The 19,914-nt window shown below is 41.4% G+C and overlaps 2 protein-coding genes across 2 annotated transcripts in view; one reads left to right on the plus strand and one right to left on the minus strand.

Annotated features, from left to right (window-relative positions):
* Positions 1-8,658: 8,658 nt before the first annotated feature.
* Positions 8,659-10,417, plus strand: tnfb (tumor necrosis factor b (TNF superfamily, member 2)). Its single transcript, XM_041941711.1, has 4 exons — positions 8,659-8,970; positions 9,069-9,123; positions 9,241-9,300; positions 9,588-10,417. Exons 1-4 carry the CDS (start codon positions 8,785-8,787, stop codon positions 10,043-10,045), a joined length of 759 nt encoding a protein of 252 aa, XP_041797645.1. The 5' UTR covers positions 8,659-8,784; the 3' UTR covers positions 10,046-10,417.
* A 1,886-nt stretch (positions 10,418-12,303) lies between these two features.
* Positions 12,304-19,914, minus strand: part of gabbr1a (gamma-aminobutyric acid (GABA) B receptor, 1a) — a 66,075-nt gene continuing 58,464 nt past the window's right edge. The window contains exons 20-23 of the mRNA XM_041942751.1: positions 19,327-19,454; positions 16,945-17,073; positions 16,027-16,170; positions 12,304-14,371 (exon numbers count right to left, since the gene is read on the minus strand). Coding sequence (XP_041798685.1) covers positions 14,087-14,371; positions 16,027-16,170; positions 16,945-17,073; positions 19,327-19,454 — 686 coding nt within the window. The 3' untranslated portion in view covers positions 12,304-14,086. The remainder of the gene's footprint in view (positions 14,372-16,026; positions 16,171-16,944; positions 17,074-19,326; positions 19,455-19,914) is intronic.

Below are 19,914 nucleotides of genomic sequence, written 5' to 3' on the forward strand. Positions count from 1 at the left end.
GTCTCTTTGTAGTTCCGCAGGGCTTGTTTGTCAGCCTTGTAATTTCTGTCAGCTTCTTCGTCCAAGCGCTGACGACATTTTGTGCCTCGGAGAGACACAGAAACGTTCTTGTCTACGTCTAGATGCACATTTGCCTGTGGCTTGAGTCTGTTTCGGTTAAAAAAAATCATACGCTAAAAGACGTGAGGACAAGATAAGATATAAGGAGACAGATTAAGTCATCTCTGGTGGAAATACGGGGGAGATTAGCATTAAGAATTCAATAAAATAAAAGGAATGTGATGGTGTATGCTCAAAGACTTGTTCAGTTAATTCCTTGTTGCCCTGAGCGTTGAGCAGCTCTTCCAGATGGAGGGTTTTATTTTATTTAAGGGTTTGTAAACCATTATGCTTAATGTGCAAGGCGGTTTTGGTGTGTTTGAAATAATCACATTACCTCTAATAGCTTCTTTTGTGTTATTATAGTAAATTTTCAGGCATTTTTACAATTAGAAACCGTTTGCTTTTATTATTGTCTCTTCTTAGCGAGTTGAAGTTTAAAAAGCCACAATATTTTCACTAAAGCTTTTACAGGCCGACTATTTTTCCTTACAGCAAAACAAAATATACTTTGTCAAAGGCAAATGTTGCATGAAAGACATACTGAGATCTGCTATTTATGTAAAAGTAGCAATATTTAAATGTAAAAATACTCCATTACATGTTTAAGTTGAACAGAAATATTAACAAAAGGAATGCATCTTATTCTATGAGCTCATCACATTTTGTATGCAAAATCCGTCTCAGCAAAGTAAGCACCACAAACATGCACTGAAGTATACAGTACTCGAGTAAATCTACGTTGTTACAGTCCACCACTTCATAAATGGTTTTTAAGTTGTAATCTACAGTAAGTTTGCTTTGAAACTCAGCATGGCATCCAGAAAAGGACTTAAATAGTATTTTTCGCTTCAATGCAACGTGTAAATGTCTTTTTAGACAGATACATCAGTGTTTTATTAATAACAAAGGCAAATAACAGTGTATAACTAAAATAGACTAAAGGAAAACAGCTATGCAAGTCAACATAATGATTCAAATATGAAGGTCCCATCTCTGTATCAAGCCAGCTCATCTCATCAGTGTATATACTGGTCAATATATTATAGGTTAAGATACATCAGCCTTTGTGCTATGGGATAGTGTGAGTAAAAATACTGAAAGATTTTACTTCCTAATATGTCAGTCCCACTTCCTGCCTCATGCACGTCAACATTAGATGATATTAGCTGCTTTTATTGTGTGAAATTAAGTGTTTTTATTATATTTAATAATGCAAAAAAGGGGGGAAAACATCTATCATCACTTCCTCTGTGTTGTCAGTGATGATATTCTCAAATGTCAATCACCTGATTTAAACTCATGTTGACAGGATGTACTTCCTGTATTCCAGTGTTTTTTTCTGTATATATTTTTTGGTTGATTTAACTGAAGCTTTGGTCACATGTTTGTGCTCATGCTGAACAAACATCATCATCATGTGATAGTATTAAGTGTCTGAGAGCAAATATGGACAACAGGCCTTTTTTTTTTTTTTAAACGAAGGATTTTTTTTTGCCTTAAAATCTTGCTGTGATTTTTGAGTTCTCAGTATGATGAGGGAGGAGGAAATGCAGAGAAAAGTTACACTCACTTCAGCCACAGCATCATTTGCATAAACAAAATCAACAAACTCTGTTGCTGCTTTGCCTCAACAAAGGTCAACTCTGTGACCACAAAGATCAACAAGGCAAGAAAAGTGTGGGAGGAATCGTCTGACAAACATTAAATTCATGAAATGCAGGAACTGATGCCCTGAGGATTAGAGAAGTGGGCCTAAAACTAGAATGTAGAATCTGAATCCCCAGCAAGTGGGAAAGTCTGAAAACAATGCTTTCTGCCTGCCTAAAAAAATACCACCACTAGATGTGAAACTCAGGAAGAGCTTGCATGCTCTGCAAGTCCTCAAAGGTCAAAGGGATTAAACTCCACTGTAACAGTACTTATGTCTTAGTCACAGTGCAGACTTCTCTTTGTCACAGCGACTGCATCCCCCAACTTCTAACTGACTCACACAGGACGGACAGATTTTACTGCCGCCTGAAGTCCAAGATTATCTACGACAGTGGTTATCGTGTTCCTGCTTGTTTTGACTTCCTCGGACCAGTGTTGTTGCGATATCTTACAGCTGCTCTAATTAATATTTTTATCCAAACAATGGATGGAACGAATGAGTAATATGAAAGCTGTCACTGGTTGTGACAAACCCACAGAGAGCGATCACCCCACTCTGCAGTTCCCATCAGCTCTATGAAGCGCTGCGGCATTTAGTTTTTTAGTTACATGTAAAAATATGTAGTTTGTAACTGCCCCTTAGAAAGACGCTTAGAAGCACTTTCTGACCTGTCTCTATCAGCATGGACATCATTTGTCTGTGCTTTACAAAACCGTTACAAATCACTGTTGAGAAATAAATCCATTTTATAAACTGACAATGCTTTGGTTAAGGTTTGGTTAGGTTTTGGCACAAAAACACCTTGGTAAGGCTTTGGGAAACATCGTGGTTTGGGTTGAAATTACTACTTAGGTAAGGTTAGGGGACCTTCATCGTCATGGTTACAAAAATAAACACATGGTTAAGGTTATAGAGCCGTAACCTTAGAGGGCTTTGTCACTTAAACATAAGCATATGTTGTTTGGAGGTATTTGCTGAAATGACTGATTCTGACAGGACACAACTTTACCCTCAACTTTACTGCTGTGACTATTCTCACTGCTCTCATCAGCTGTGTTTCCAGCTGCTGCAGGCAGCTGTTTTTAGCTACAAAGCTCTGATAAACCTGCCGTTCATGACCTGGACAGATAACACTTGACGGACCGCTGTGACCTTCAAGGTGAGGGCAAAAATATGACACTAGATCCCTAATGATAACTGAAACAAATGTAACTTATGGTTAGTCATATATTGAAGACCACATAAATGTGACTAAGTAGCTCTTTATATATATTATAGTTCTACAACCACAAAATTTTTCATCAGATTCTTTGATGGATCTGTTACGCAGTGAAAGACTTCCATCAGGTCTGTTCATATATATTTGGAGAATACATCGGATAATCAGTATCAGGTTTATTGCAACAGTTGGAACAAACAAGGAATTTACCTTCATCTTTTGGAGCATGACATTAAATAACACAGAGAACTGTTAATGTATTGCAATGGATCAGATATAATAAAATATCATATATGACCGTGGACATTATTTAACATTATTTGGCTTTTTTTTTTTTTATAAAACACATCAGAGAATATGGTTATTTTAATTGGTTATGGTTTTATTTTCATCATTACTCTTGTTATCCTGAGCTGCAGTGGTGCAATAAGCATCCAGTCACTTTATTTCTAAACTCTTTTTTCCTGTCAGGACACCGTCGGAACGAAAACTCCATATTTCTAATGAGCTGATTGGTCAGAAGCTAGCTAACTATAGCTATAATGTATACATGACTAGCTAACTCGCTAATGTCGCTACGTAGTAAAAGCTAGCTAGCTAGTGAACATACCATTTAGCTGCTAAGGACACAGACATCTCCCTTAGAAGTTAGACCTAAAAAAGAGAGTGGATGTTGGATTTACCTGTGCCAGGTGGTCAGAAACACGTTTCCAAATGAAAGCTAATGTTGCTCCGTGTCTGTAGGGCTAAATTGGATGTGTAAAACGGAAGGTGCTCACAGGTTTGCCTTAACAACTTTGCAAGGTGACGTTGTGTTTACGCCTTGTTGCACTGCCCCCATGTGGCAAAAGTAAGTAAATAAATAATATCAACGTACTGTTAACGCGCTGTATTCATTTGTATCTGTTAAAAGCTAATTCTGGTTTTCAACATTTTATTTTTAGGCCTTCCTTTCTCTTTGTTATGATAATATTGTACTCACCAAAGCTGAGAAGCTGAGATCTGCATCACCCTATGAAGTCCAACAGATTAGTCAGAGGACCTTTTTCAGAGGTGAAAACTGAAAGTGAGTGCACAGAAACTTTTGGTATTGCGGCCTCATTGTACAGAACAACTGTGCCTGCACAACTGCGGCAAGTACTGTAAGCAAAAGCTGAAGCAGGAAGTCAGCCTGTGACAGATGACGGCTGTGATGAATGGTGACACTTCGCAGCTTGGAAATCATGATTTTCTCTTCCAAATAATCTGACTTTCCTGTGTTTTTTGTACATGTTTGACTGTCTGGCTACTTGAAATTTTTGCCTGGTTGCACTTGTCTCCATGTTCCCCTGACTTCAGAAAATGACTTGGTGAATATCGTGTCATAATTAGCAATGAGAACAATGGCCAAAAGTCCAAAAGCAACCCAAAAACCGGAATGATCCTTTAAAGATGCTCTGGATCTTTGTCTGGTTTTTGACGGTTGTGTCCTTAGAATTTAAAATGTATGAATTCCACTGAGACAAATTCCTGTATGTTTACTGCATTTCAGTTAGGATACGTTTGGATCCTAAAATACCATAAATTCTGACAGCTAATTATAGCCTCCAAGGACTGCAAGCTCTGGCCTCATCAGCCTGCTTTCTGGCCTGTCAAACACACACATAACATTTAAAGCATTGTACAGTTTACAACACACACACACGTACACACAATGTACAGCAACTTTTGAACCTTTAACTTGTATTACATGTATCTCTAAGGCATTTTCTCCCACTAAACCCAACACCTTTATTTCTTTTCACCTATTTAAATTGATTTTTTCACCCTGTTAACATGCCTCCTCAGTTTGCTATCAGCTAATTTTGTGGTTATGACTAAAGGATGATGCAAAAGTCAGATAACCACCTATCTGAGCTTTATTTAAATCAGCTCCTGACAGATACAGTAGGAGAACGAGGAGTAGGTGAAACACCTAATAGGTGCAGCGTAACTTCTGGGAGGCGTAGCGGGGGTTTGTAGGCCACCAGACTATACAGTCTAGTGGCAGCGGAAGCCACCTTGCATTTGTGGTTAAACCTCATTTTGGCCCAGTTTATTCCCTTACACATCAACAGCTCCCTCTGAGCCCACACACGGCAACACTGTAGAGGGAATGATGAGACGGAAACCAAAACCTTGTGATGTGGATTTTTTTTTTTTTCTTCAAAAATTGGCACCTGTGATTGTGTCACCGAGATAAATCTGAAAACGAGGCTCATGGCATATACGCGGCAACTTGTTTGCCTACAACGGCTTCCTTCCTCCACTTCCTCCCTCCTTGGCCTCTTGTCCTCCTTTCGTCCTTTCCCACCTCCCCTGAGGTAATCTTTGCCGCTGCTGTGATTGAGCTCCGCTGCATGATGACCACACAATCCTGGGATTTGATGATGCAATCCGCAAGCAAAATCAGCAAAGAACAAAAGAGGGGCTCTTTCAAAGTGCTCTAGATATCACAGGGGGGTTACATGTAGGAAATAAGTCACCAAATGAAAGGACTGATAATGATTCAGTCACACAGGGAAAGGAAAAGGCCACTCAGATATGAAGGCCCAAACTGGGCAGGTTCGGTTTCTGGCACCATGAAAAGAGGTATTTGTCTCTTGGAGGAATCCAGTGGGAGTTTGAGAGTTGCGTGTTACAGATGACCTCTGGGAAAACGTGGTGTTTTTTATTTTTTTTGCTTTGTCAACTTGGAAAAGTTCAATAGATTGTACAGGGTGATAAAAAAAAAAAAAGAGGTGGCGAGTAATGGCAGAGCACATTCACACATAAATCATGGTTTTGTTGTGGATTTTTGTGTTTTTTCACAACAATTTTAAACATATTTTACGAAAGAAAGGGAGAAAAGAAAACATCAACAAAGCATGGGAACCAAGTGTGGTACACATTTCTTTATCCACTGAGTTCATGTCCATACTGTGTTTAGATTTAACCAGATCCAGACACGAGAGCGTCCTCGTTGCTTCCAGTGAACAAGCCTCAGTTTTTCCTTCTATTCCTCTTATATCCGTCACTGTGTCCATCCATTGTTTAAAGACGGGGAGGCTCCTTTTCATACCAGCCAGCAGAGATACAGATCACTTCTTAGCTCAACTCCCTCTGTTATCAACCCAAGACACAATGCGTAACTGTCTGAGTTAGGAATGTCATAACCTTAAATTGTGCTACGTTCTCCCAAACCCTGGTTATCTTTGCACATGAGGGAAAAACGTGGGGACAAGTGACCATTTGTGTGCATGATGATCTAACATTGCTGCTGGCAGCAATGTTAGATCATTGCTGCAACCAGTGTGGTGTTAGTGTGGTGAAAAAATCAAATTATCCCCATTTTAGACTAACACACAGGGGGGGGGGGGGGGTGTCAATCCTCATGGATCTTCAGGGTTAATTAAAAAAAATAAATAAAGTGAGGGTTGTAGCGAGCCTCCTGCACAGTCTGAGGTCACCGGATATCAGAGCTAACAGCCTCGTTTGGTGAGTCCTCCTGTGAATAATCGCGAGGCGGGGGGTGAGCGCGCAGGAGGAAGTGCAGAGAAGCTCTATATGTATTTGTTTGCGCGTGTGTCATGTGGGTGCATACGACGGTGGTGACGGTGACTTCATCCTGTAACATCTCGCGGTCGGTTTTGTGTTTGCATCCTGGAATGAAACAGTCGAGGCCCGGCGCGCGCACACACACACCTACACACACACACACACACACACACACACACACACACATTTCAGATTACGCTGTTAATATGCGGTTTGACTCCTGATATTTTCCAGGACACACGAACACACAGCTCACTGAAAGCCGGACAAGCAGCAGTTAAAAAAAGGGGAAAGTGAACGAAACGAAAGCAGGGCGAGCGTTGGACATTTCGTCTGACATGGGGGACGAACACTTAAAAGTTGCGTGTCAAAAGGAAAACGTCAGGTGAGAAAGTGGAACAGGGAAAGCGAGGCCGAGACACGGGCTCGAAAGCGGAAGCGCAGAAACCGGTCTGTCCAACCGGGTTGCATAATCCTCCAGGTCTGAAACGGAAAGTCGAGGGTTGCCAGGTTTTCCACCAACACTGTTTTTCCCGCCGAGACTGAGGAAGTTTTAAAGAGTCATTTGTGTTTTTGATTTAAAGGAGAGGGGAAGGAGAAATGTCAGAAAACATGGTACTCCAGGGGCATTTTCATGCGTGTGTGTGTAATTTTACATCTTATAGCTCTTCTGCTTTTGTTTGAGCGTCTTTTAATGTAAAACTCCTGCTCTTAGGTATCTTTTATTGTCAGTTTTGACTTCATGTGCTTCTGCATATTTTTGTGCAGTCAGATCTGAATCCAGCAGCACTTAACATGACTCAAAATAAAGGTTTTATACATGATATTTTTGGTAACATGTTGTATATCACCTGCGTAAAGTAGGTGGCTGTAATTGAGTTTTCAGTTATTTGGCAATGCTACTGAACCTGTGAAGATGAAGATTAAAATAACACTTTAACCCCTGTTTAGCATATGACACACTACAATGTAGCATATGTCTTTATTCATATATTCATTAAAGGACCAGTGTTTAGAGTTTAGTGGCGACGTTGCAGATTGCAGCTTCCTCACTCTCCCCCTATTTTGTCTGCTTTGCTGTTAGGTTTTGGCATGAGGAGTGATGATTGGTTTGGATCGAGGCAAGAATGTCAGGGTTAGCCAGTCAGAGGCAGTGTGTAGGGCGGTTCATCCCTTCACCATAGTGGGATTCATAAACTCTCCCTCTGTGGTTATGAAGAGCTCGCTCTAACTACCCTCATTAAAACACAGTCATTAATAATATATTCCATTTCTGCCAATACATTCTCCTAACTCCTACACACTGGACCTTTAACAACTATAACTTCTCCTTTAACACCCATAAATGTGAGCTGTATAAACTTATAATAAATTATAATAGAGTAAAACACAGTTGTAATAATACAGAATATGTCTTCATACTGGAAGTTATAGATGTTGACAAATGTACATGTTAATAAACTCCTAAAACATCCTTATATCTGAATACACACATTTAGCTTGTTTGACACCATTTATCAGCGCTCACAGGTGCTGAATAGAGGCGGTTAGAGCTCAGTGTGACCAAAATAGCTGATGAACAGGTGGATGGTTTACACAATCTCGCATTTTTGTGGTGTTTCAAAACATCTGGTCAGATGTGACCTCGAAATGTTGGCGAGCCGTGGATTCATGTGTAAACCTCAGCAGTCACAGACGGAGCTCGCGTTCTGTGGGTGGTGCAGCTCGGTAATGAGCTCAGTATGTGTTTATGTGTTTACGACTTCGTGTCTGTCTGAGTGTGTGTGCAGCATTTGTGCCCGTGCGTGACTGTCTGTGTGCGTGTGTTACAACACTGTGTAATTTTTCAGAACCCAAAAGTAGCGACCGGCCACTTTCCCATCCTGAAACCGCGACTCCCGTTGGGTTCCGCGCTCTGGTGAAACACCGCTGAAAATTCTGTGACTTCTCTTTCCCTCCCGGCCGCGGCGCTTTTCTCTCCGTGGCCCGGGTCCCTCTGCTGCAGCCTCTCGCGCTGTCTCCGCTTACAGAGTGACATCACTGGAGTTTCCCTTCTGCAGAAGCAGCTGCCACAGCATAAATACTACAAGCTCTCTGGCAGAAGTTCATTCTAACACAATAGCAACACAAAGGCAGAAGCATCACTGCAGAGCACTGGGGGCACCTGAAGACACAGCATCCAACCAAGTGTTCAGTTGGTACAACAGATCTTTCTACACAGCAGGCGGTGAAGACTGAGACCAGAGCTGCACGCAGTATGGTGGCGTACACATCCACACCAAGTGACGTGGAGATGGGTCTTGAGGAGAGGACGGTGGTTTTGGTAGAAAAGAAATCATCCACAGGGTGGATATGGAAGGTCTCCGTGGCCCTTCTCCTTGTGGCCCTTTGTTTCGGAGGCGTGCTGCTGTTTGCTTGGTACTGGAACGGACAGCCAGAAATGGTAAGAAGCTTTGTTCAGAACGCTTTTGAAACCCAGTGACAGAAAAAGTCTGTATTTAAATCTCTAATCTGCTTTTTTTTTTGTCCCCCTCTGTACAGACTCGATCGGGCCAAACGGAAGCACTAATCGAGAAGAACACTGCTGAGAAAACAGGTGATTATATATGCATGGGTGCTCATTTACAAAAAGAACTTTGGTTTGGTTTTGTGAGATGTGTTTGAGCCTTTGTGGATTACTTGAGACAAGCTCACATTGTCTTCCTCCCCTCAGATCCCCACTACACGCTGAGGCGCATCAGCAGCAAAGCCAAGGCAGCCATCCATTTAGAAGGTGAGTCATGGCTTACCTTGATCTTGCTCCTCAGCAAACAACGGGCCTCAATCTCAGCTATCAAAAGAGTCTTTTAGGCTCTTTGTTCCACTTGTTTGATATTTTTGGCGTCTGGTTTAGCACTATGAGGAAGTTGTTGCATCAGTTATTCATTGGCTACAGGCATTGTGTCATACTATTTTCCGAATAACACGCCTGTTAATCATTCACTCCCGCGTTTAAAGCCCTGTGCAGAAGAATCAGTGTTTCAGGCATCTGACAACTGCTTCTTCTCGCTCTGTTTCCAGGTAGCTACGACGACGACGAGAGTCTGAAAGACGAGCTGGAGTGGAAGAACGGTCAAGGCCAGGCGTTCGCTCAGGGCGGCTTCCGACTGGTGAACAACCAGATCGTCATCCCGCAAACCGGCCTCTACTTCGTCTACAGCCAGGCGTCGTTCAGGGTCTCCTGCAGCGATGGCGACGAGGAGGGGACGGGAAAACACCTCACACCTCTGAGCCACAGGATCTGGCGCTACTCGGACTCCATAGGCAGCAAAGCCTCCCTGATGAGCGCGGTGAGGTCGGCGTGCCAAAGCACCGCTCAGGAGGACAGCTACGGGGACGGGCAGGGCTGGTACAACACCATCTATCTGGGCGCAGTGTTTCAGCTGAACAGAGGAGACAAACTGTGGACGGAAACCAACCAGCTGTCACAGCTGGAGACCGACGAGGGCAAGACTTTCTTTGGTGTGTTTGCACTTTGAAATGACTATTTGCTGCGAAGCCAACTGAGAAGATACAAAGCTCTGCACAGTGTCGTAAATTTGGGCTTTTTTAAAAAGATTTTGCATGTTTTTTTTTAGAGTTTTGTTGTTATTCATCTTCATGGTGATGTAGAAATGTTTAAATCTCAATGGAGATAAAGCTCAAAGCCGAACAGGCGGTGCTGATTTTTTTTAAAATCCTATAAACTGTAACAGTTTGCAACATTATTTCTGTTTTCGGCACTTTTTGTACATTATTTATGCAGACCTGAGATTGTAGTAGACTAGACTTTCTCTGCTGTAACAGATGACACAGATGAGAGTTCAAGGATTATGTACAGAAATATTATCTACTTAACTATTGTTATTGCAGCCTGTACGTATTTATTTGTATTTATTTATATTTAAATTGTTGGGATTAGGTGTTATAGATTATATTTATATGTGCACATAAATTTAATTAAAATGCAAAAAAACTAACAAAACATCTTGTGTCACTACAAATGATGAACTCACGTCATAGCTGAGATACCTAATAGAAATTTGCAGCTGAGCTGGCAAACGGCTCCATCCAGCCAGGGCAGCTCACACACACACACACACACACACACACACTGCAGCGGGCTCGGTCTACTATTTGGCAGAAGTTGCTATGAAATTCCTCCACAGCCAGCAAATACTTCCTTTGTTAGATCAGACAAGACGAGGGGAATTTCCTACTTTTTTTTGTGTCTTGCTGAGTGCTGTGTCAGGTGGAGGCCCACAGAAGCCTCAGCCCAGAGCGGGTTTTCCCCAATGACACCCCCCTACACACACACACACCCTCTCTCCCACACACACACCCTACAACCTCCCTCCTCCTCCACACCACCAATCCCTTCCCTCGGTTAGCACATACCTCATCTTCAGCGAGCTGGAAAGAGACATGACATGGGAGGGACTGTGTGTGTGTGTGACTATGAGACTACATTCAGTGTGTGTGTGCGATTGTGTACCACGAGACTGCAGCACAGCTGGTTTTGTCACATTGTCATCATCTAAAAAAACACATTATACAAATATGGGATGTGCTTGGGAGTAATTTGTCTGCTTTAGTGTTTTTTTTATCCACAAACATCCACTTATTGTCTCAGTAACGAGGTTCCCACTGGCCATCGCAGCTGGTCATTGTGTTGAAAACCGCTTCCCACTTTCATTTAATGATTTCTTCTTCTGGGTTTATTTGCTCTTTGACTCCCACAAGTCAACCTGTTTATATTTATTTCATAATTAGTTTCCAAACCCAATTTGACAAAACAAATAATCTAATCCAAACTACTTATGCGCATTCCACAACCTGCAGAAAAATAGCAAGTTTCACTGATAAATGCGCTCGAAACTCTCAGAGTTAATTGCTCAAAAGGTCATTGTGAGTCAGAAAAGCAATAAATAACTGCTGACATCTAGTGGATGATGTAAACATGCTGTGTAATCCACTGAATATTAAGACTCCAGATTAGGGAGCTGCTTGAAAAAGGTAAAATACTGAAAAATGAATCATGAAATTGTGGTTTTATAACCCTGATTCCAAAGCAGGTGTTGCTGTGTAAAACATAAATAAAACAGGATGCAATCATTTACAAATGAACTGTGTTCACTGAAGTGTTCCTCAGTTCATGTAGTAACATCTTTCATACAATCATGTGTTCACAAAGTGTACAAATCAACCTGTTTACCAGTGGGATGTTCCAAACAGGTGTTTTTGGAGCATCCCACAACTTTCCCAGGCTTTAGTTGCTCCTGTTCCAACTTGTTTGAAACATGTTGCTGCATCAAAGTCAGAATAAGCAGATATTTACAAAAATCAATGAAGCTGATGAGGTCAAACATTGAATATATTGTATTTGTACTGTTTCCAGTTGAGTTTATCTCAAAAAGGATCAGCAAATGATCACATTCTGTTTTAATTATGTTTTACACAACGTCCCAACTGTTTTGAAATCAGGGTTGTATTTTACAAACAGGATCTAGTGTAACCTGAAAAATGCTGGTGAAAAAATAGGTTTCAGTTTTGTTCAACGATGTCGTGTTTAGGAAATTATCCGTGTACTTCCCTATTGTTTATATAAGCTTTATTTCCACTGATGAGAAAGGTATCACTGAAACACAAAAATAGGCAATGAAAAAACAACTATTTTATTTATGGTACCCATATATTTGCATACACATACTCTGAAATATATTAACATCTAAGATCTTAGATATAGTGAATACAAATATCCCCAAATCCATGTATATTGTCATATATGTGCAAGATAATAGAACATTTCCTAAATTATTTCTGCATTCATATTTTACACTATCTGATCCAAGTATTGTACAGTTAATAAATATGGCCTATTTCATTCATTTATATCCTTCCCCGTACCCTGAGCTTAAATGTATTAGAATTATAGCAACATAAAGTCAGATAACCATAGTTTGTTCAGTTTAAAGTGCACACTGAAATATATATATTTAAAAATATTTGACAAAGTATTGTTTTACCTGCTGATAAAGCTGCTCAGGTGTCATTGCTTTATAAAATCTGGAAATAGCTCATGAATGAAATAGTACATCCAGATTAACTGCTGAATAAATACAGTATGTCACATTACTTTACGAATATCCTTCTTTGATTCATTTACAGCTTATCCAAAGGCAAAATGGGAAAGAAAAATACAAAAAAAATAGCATTCATCCAGATTGTCTGTTATGGGAAAACATAAAAAAAGCATCCTATTAAAATAAAAAGGCTTACAAGAATGACATGTAACACATTCACATGTATAAAATCTTGAGGAAAAAACTGTGCTTTTCTCTGAATATCTACAGAAATAGCCATCGTAGAAGCCCCACATCTGACCGCACTGCTGCCGTAGAAATATAAATTGGCTTTTCAGGAGGCAGAAAGTACAAACTATTCCTCTGGCAAGTTGGAAGTTGGAGTTTTCCAGTTGTGGATTCAAACATCCCAAACTGTCACTACCTACAAAATGTGAGAATCAGCTGCAGTGACTGTGGCCTCAGCAGTAGCCGGCGATATCTGCAAAATACATTGGCTGCAGGATGAGGGATTTATTGGATGGCTACTACTGTTCAATACTGCTAAATAGATACAACACAAATATCAAAAAATACATTGTAAGACATTATTTCAAATGGCAAAACTATCAAAATCATCCTTATACATGAGCAAGCTTGGATCATCTTCTCCTTTAAAATGGGTCTAATATTCGCACATCAGCAAAGGACAGGATTTTTAAGATGCAGTGTTGTACTTGAATACACAGGCCTGACAACAGACATCCATACATGCCGGACCTCTTTCTCCTTCCAAATTATGGCTATTTAATAATGCACATCATCTCTTTTCAGTGGAAGCAGTTTTCCACACAGTCAAGCTCAGCCGCTCCTCAGAGGAAACATTGGAAAAAAAACTGTACATTGCTTTGTCCCTTTGTAAATGTCAGTTTTCACAACTCTCCTGAAAAGTAAACAAATAACATAACAACAACTCCATGACAAAACAGATCAGATATTACAGAACAATATAAATCACTACTGTATGTGCTTGCCTAGCCAACAAACTCGAGAGACAAAAGGTGGAGACGATATAGCAAAGACACTAACACAAACGTTTCCTTTTTCAGACCCTCGACGCGGCGTCTCCACAACAGAACCAGATAACCAATGAGGGAGAGGAACGACTAAGAGATCTATGACCTTCGAAAAGACCTCGAGTGCTGCTAGTCTGAGATGTGCTCGTCGCCGCGTCGTCGCCGGGTTCAACACCGCGAGATCAAAACCGTGAGGACGGGTGTTACCTGCGTGACTCTCCCCGAAGCTGCCCAGTGTAAAGCACTCCTGTGTACGTTTTTGTGCTTCCGCGCCGTAGTTTAAAACAGTGTCACTACACCGTTGTGCTCATCGCCGATACAAGTGAAAGTCACAGTGTCTCGTTGTGTTTTGTGTCCCCCGTGTGTTGCGCGACTGCCCCCGCCTCCCCCCTCTGTGCCTCGCCTATTTATAGAGCAGTGGGATCTGGCTGTTGTGACAGTGGTTGCGGCTCATCTTGCTGTCGGCCGGGTAGAGGTTGGAGGAGTTGGAGAAGGAAGGCGGGAGGGAGTGATTGTCCGTGGTGGGGTTGGGGTAGCCGGGCGGGGGAAGCAGAGACTTGGTATCCTGCTGGGATGAAGGCGGTGGGGCGTTGTGGTTCTGATTCTGGCCTGTGGAGGGTCGGCGGCGGTTGCGCAGAGCCTGTCGCTCAGCCAGCTGGTTGCGGAGCGCCGATACCCTCTCTTCTTTCTACAGACACAACAAGAGGAGAGTGAGACGGCTGCCATGTCTGCAAATTAAAATCACGCAAGACTAACACTTCACTTTAACCCTAATTGACAATTAGCCTTTTGAAAGAAAACTAACTGGCAACTTTTTTGATAGTCAGTTAATCAGCAGAAAGGCCAAACGCTGCTCATCCCAGCTTCTCAAATATGAGGATTTGCTGCTTTTTCTGGACAAATGTGACCGTAAATTAAATATATTTGGCTTTTGAACTGTTTGTCGGACAAATCAAGACACCTGAAGATGGCGCTTAAGGCTCTGGGAAACCATGATGAGCATTTTTCACAATTACTTGACATTTTATAGATGAAATGATGAGCCGATGAATCAATAATGAAAGTAATTGCCCTAACAAGCAGCATGTTTATGGTTTATTACACACTATAATATAGCTGCCAGCAGATGTGACTGTTTAATATATCTGTCAACAACTGCAGCTCCTCCTGTGAGGCACCCATTACAGTAGATTGGTGTATTAACTGATAATGAATGACAATATAGTGAAAAAAGATTATTACAACAATCGTTATCATATAAAACATGTCTTCATAGGAGATAAATGTTACTGTATGTTTGTAAGCACTTAAATATGTCTTAATATCTGCTTACAAGTACATTATAGTGTGTTATAAATCATTTAATAAATGTTTAGATAGTGCTTAGAAATGCTCATGGCGGTTTGAGGTGTTACTAATCTAAGATAAGAATATCTCAGAGTCAAAGAATCAACAACAATCATGACATGTAACTCACACTGGATTCACATGTTTGAGTCTGAACCTGATCCACCACAGCGAGTGGACACTGAGGCACAACCGCCTTTGCAAGCTGCAAAGAAATCAAAATCAAGCGCCCCTCTCCCACTACCCTCCGAGGAAGGAAGAATTTCCAGGCATCTTTTTCATCTGCGACCGCTCTGATTATCAGTACATGTCAGTCTGTCTGTACGTCTGTGATCTATATGAAGCCACTGACGGTTTTAGAGCAGAAGCATCTCCTAGAGCAAATAAGCATGGGCAGCAGGGGGCCTCCCGATCAACAATTATCTCAACACATTCATGAATAAATGGCCAGAATTTCAGGACTCCATAATACATACCTCACATGGCACCTGCTGTAAGTTACGTTAAATATGAGCTCAAACCTGCTCAGAAAATACACTATTCTGATCCCTTTTCCATTTTCTTTCCCGTGAATATATGGAGCTACACTTCCACAATAACACATATCTGTCAGTGTGAAAGCAACCACAGAAACAAGGTTACTGTATCACAGGAAGCCTCCAGAATAACATGCAACATCATAGCATAAACCCACGTCTCTATTCATGTGTCACAATGTTGTGTGTTATCGTATATTTTCTCCTCTGTTGCAAAGTTTGAACAATCACACACACACAAAAAGACTGAAAGTACACTTCATGTTACCTGAATAATAAATGCATATAAATAGTAAAAGTATGCATTACCTATATGACCACGAGTATGTGAATTATGCAGCGTCTGCCTCCAGGATGGACTGACGTTAAGTAAAACAGAAGTGTACATCATGTGTCTGGCCTGCCTGTTTAATAGTAATACTAATGCGTCTGTTTAATGTAACGTGTATAATGTCTTCACCTCCTGGATGATCTTCTGCAGCTCCCTGTTCTCCCTCTCCAGCTGCCTGGACTTCTCCTCGTCGTTGTTGTTGGTGGATGAGCCGGTCTTCAGAGTGTCCTGCTGCTCCGACTGCCACTCGCCGCGGGTGATCAGACGCCGCATCTGGACATCGCCACGGGAACAGGAAGTCAGTGAAAGCACAAAATCAGACCTGAGAGAGCAGCGTGCTGAATGACTCACCCGATGAGAAGGCATTTTTAATATCTGCAGCCCTTCCGGCCAAACCTGTCACACTTTAAGGTTATGCTTTGATTTTTTTTTTCATCTTTCGGTGACATTTTTGGTGCTTGGCGCTCGCCGCTGTGCCGATTCTGCACTGCGTCTCCAAAAATAGTCAAACAATCAAACTGCAGTGACAATATTGTGATGTTTTTTTTCCCCTTGGAGTTTCAGTTAATGAAGTTTCGGTAGGTGGCACTCTTTCCTCTGTCAGCACAGTCTGCAGCAGTGCTCCTGTGCACTAACCGGCTCTTCTTCTGTTTATTCCAAACAAATCATTATAGCCGCTGCCAGACATGTAAAATGTCTCACTCTATTTGCGCCAAAGGATTTTTTTTTTTCCCAAACACCAACTGTTAACAGCAGCTACACATCTAAAAGCTTGTTGTATTACAGTAAGTATCTACAGTGAAACTAGTTTAAGTAGTCTTCTCACTTGATGTCACAGCCAGTCCAAACATCAAAGCATCTTTTGGTGATTTTTAACAACAATATGGTTGTTTGAAAAGTTTGTCATTTTCATGCACTGTGCAGAACAGGCTGGACTGTCTTCATAAAGATACTGAGACCTGCTTGGCCTTTGGTTTTACTGCAATATGAGTGTAGTTTTCAGTGTGAGCTGCAGTTCCTAAAGGTGTCAGTAACGAGTCAGAGCACCTTGGGTACAAAAAGCACGACCAGAGTGATGTAGGCAGAGAAGACGATTGCTAGAGAGGCAAAGGCAAAAGAGGCGTCCTGCTGGGAAGACAGGATCATAGTCACTGGAGCCGTGATCAGGCACAGCACCTGCAGAAACAGAAAGAGAGAGGAGGGGGAGATAAAGAGAGGTTGGAACAAAGGGAGAGGAAAAAGTGAGGTTTAAAATGAAGAGAAAGAGGGAGGCAGGAGGGTTAGACGAGAGGAGGTGAGGAATAACGTGGAGTGTGAGCGCGACAGCAAAGAGGGGAGGAAAATCACATCCATAAAAAGCATTAGGCATCTGTTTATCATTCCGGGGAGGGCTCCCATGTGAAAACAGCATTAAAAAGTCATGACTGAAGTGGCGACAGCACGCTGACAATCACCACATTGTATTCTCATCAGGGCCTGGAGCTCGCAGCTCAGCAAAGAGGAAGGAGGCCCCTTTACAGACACCATTAACTATTGACATCACCATAAAACCGAGATGTGTATATCATTGCATAAAATAATAACATTAGACTTGTCTCATTTTATGGAGCCATGTGATGAAATTAACATGCAAGCTGCATTTAATGCGCTCATAAATAAGCATGAATGATGATCAGTGATAAATCGCCTCCTTGACGGAGGAGGCGAGATCAATCCATTTACTAATTACGCATCCACAAAGTATAAGCTGATAAATGTTTGGCTGCTCATTAAAATGCTTCCTCTTGTATTTATTAATGGGAATGCAGGCGAGCACGGGAAATTTAGGGAAAAATGGCTGCTTCAAGACTAAAAAAAAAAACGAAGGAAAAAAAATGTTTGCCTGCATTTGATCAAAACAGAAAATGTGAAGTGACAGAAACCACTTTTTCCAGACATTTTACATCAATTACAAAGTTACCCCGTGTCAAGAGTGTCAGGAAATGCCATCGACCATTTGTCTAAAGTGGCTAAAGTGAACATAATGGCGGCTATTTCAGTGTAAAGTGCATCCTAGGTGCCGCCGTTTGAGATGATTCACTTGCTATTAACAGCCACTGAAAAATGTTTATGGCTGACGGCAGCGTTTACAACTGTACTTTAGTGCCTAAATGGGTACATTTTTAAACCTGTCCTGCCATAGGGCAAGGTAACAGCCCCGTACAAAACACCGTGCATCTCTGTGCACAGATCTCTTCCCATATACATGCTCAACACGACAGCTTAAGCACAGAGTACTCAGCCACAAATGAAGGTGTGCTTGACTTGCATGAGATTGCAGCACAATAAAAGTTTTTGATGCACCCTTTCGTATTTTATGGGTTTTAGTTAACATTTATTTCACCAGGAAGTCGCAGTGAGAACAAGCTTTCATTTTATAAAGGAGACCTGAGATATGACTGTTGGTATCATAGCACCACAGGCACCGTAAGCATCAAAATTTATGATTCACACAGAACAGCAGCTTGTGCTGGCAGTATAATGATTTGGACAGAAATGCGTCCAGGGATCTGCATTTTAGTGAATAATATTTCATGACGTACTTGTGGAAGAGCTTATATATAAAATATTCAAGCTTTTGATTCTATTGTGATTCTATTTGCTAAAAAGCGTCCAGGGATCTGCACCTTAGAGAATAAAATCTCAAGACGTACTTGTGGAAAAGCTTGAATATTTTATATACCAGCCTGTTTCTGTGTCTCTTAATGCTCCAACCAATCATTATACCAACATGTACTTTTCAGTATTTTACACTGGGTCATCAATTTGTAATGTTCAGCACATCCCAAAGCTACTTTTCTGAGAGGGAAAGTTGTCATTTATATTCTGCTGTGCCCACAATGGAGGATCGATGCAAATGGTGAATCTACAAACCTTGAAAGAATATCATTTTTACACTCGATTGCAGCTGCACAGGAAATATTTCAGTGTGATTTTCTGTCACGCTTAGCCAGTTATCTACTCAAATAAGGGAAATACACCATAAAGGCATTAAGGGAGTATCAAGCTATCTATGAACTCCATTAACTTTTATAAACTGCAAAGAGTATCCCCTTGAGAATGCAGCTTTTAAGCCGCTGCAGCTGAAATATCTTGACACGCTGGTCAGTTGCCTGGTTTGCTCTGAAATGAGCAGAAAAGTGGCTTGTGGAAGCCAGAAATCTCAGCACCAAGCAAAGTAATCACGCAGGCACTGGCACTGATTAACCCCCCAACAGATATACTACCCCTACTTTGTGCTACGGGGCAATAAAAATAGTACTTTTTGCAACTTGAATGTTATTCGGCGTGCTAGAGAATGGTCTTTGCAGAAAAAGCAAAGCAGCAGAAAGCGGACAGCGGCACCCAGACGCGGGAGTTCAGGCATGACCGTTTCTTTTTTGGACTCACAGCAACGTTGTAAATAGCCATCCCCACGGCGCGATGGTCATTGATCTTTTCTGTGGAGACAGACTTGGTCTCGTAAGCCAGAAATATGCCCAGCAGCAGCAGCAGACCCTTGTAGCCATAGACCACGCCTAGAGGAAACAGTGAGAGAATGAATAGAAGAGTGAATGAGTGAGTGTGCAGGACTGAACATGACACCTATTTAATATGATGTGTGTCATAAAACTGAAGCTGCAATTCCAGTAATGCAGAGGCTCTGTTTAAGGCCATGCGTGGAAACAAATAGAGGCCAAATGTTTTGTCATTTTGAAGACAAAGTTATGATTGGAAAGCTAAAATATAAAGCTTAAAGCTGAAGAACTGACTCCAGAAAAAAAAGAAAATTAACCAAACTATTAATAAGTGTATATCTGGTTATGTTGGTACTCCATAGTTCAGGAGTCAGCGTCTCACTTACAATTTTGTCTTTTAATTTTATAAATACTTGGCTCCTTATCTCACAGTTAAACAGCAAAGCTACACTGATCCTTTTAACACCTGTTAGGACACACTGGTATTTACACTCTGTGCCCAGCTCAAAGTGCTTCATGC

Source organism: Chelmon rostratus, chromosome 8 (genome assembly GCF_017976325.1).
Source record: "Chelmon rostratus isolate fCheRos1 chromosome 8, fCheRos1.pri, whole genome shotgun sequence".
Lineage (NCBI taxonomy): Eukaryota > Metazoa > Chordata > Actinopteri > Chaetodontiformes > Chaetodontidae > Chelmon > Chelmon rostratus.

What these genes read in the sequence shown, in the direction of transcription:
- tnfb (XM_041941711.1), top strand. Translation starts at nt 8,785, where the DNA reads ATGGTGGCGTACACATCCACACCAAGTGACGTGGAGATGGGTCTTGAG. An exon ending in GGAACGGACAGCCAGAAATG is followed by an intron (nt 8,971 to 9,068) that starts GTAAGAAGCTTT and finishes CCCTCTGTACAG; the next exon opens with ACTCGATCGGGCCAAACGGA. An exon ending in GAACACTGCTGAGAAAACAG is followed by an intron (nt 9,124 to 9,240) that starts GTGATTATATAT and finishes TCCTCCCCTCAG; the next exon opens with ATCCCCACTACACGCTGAGG.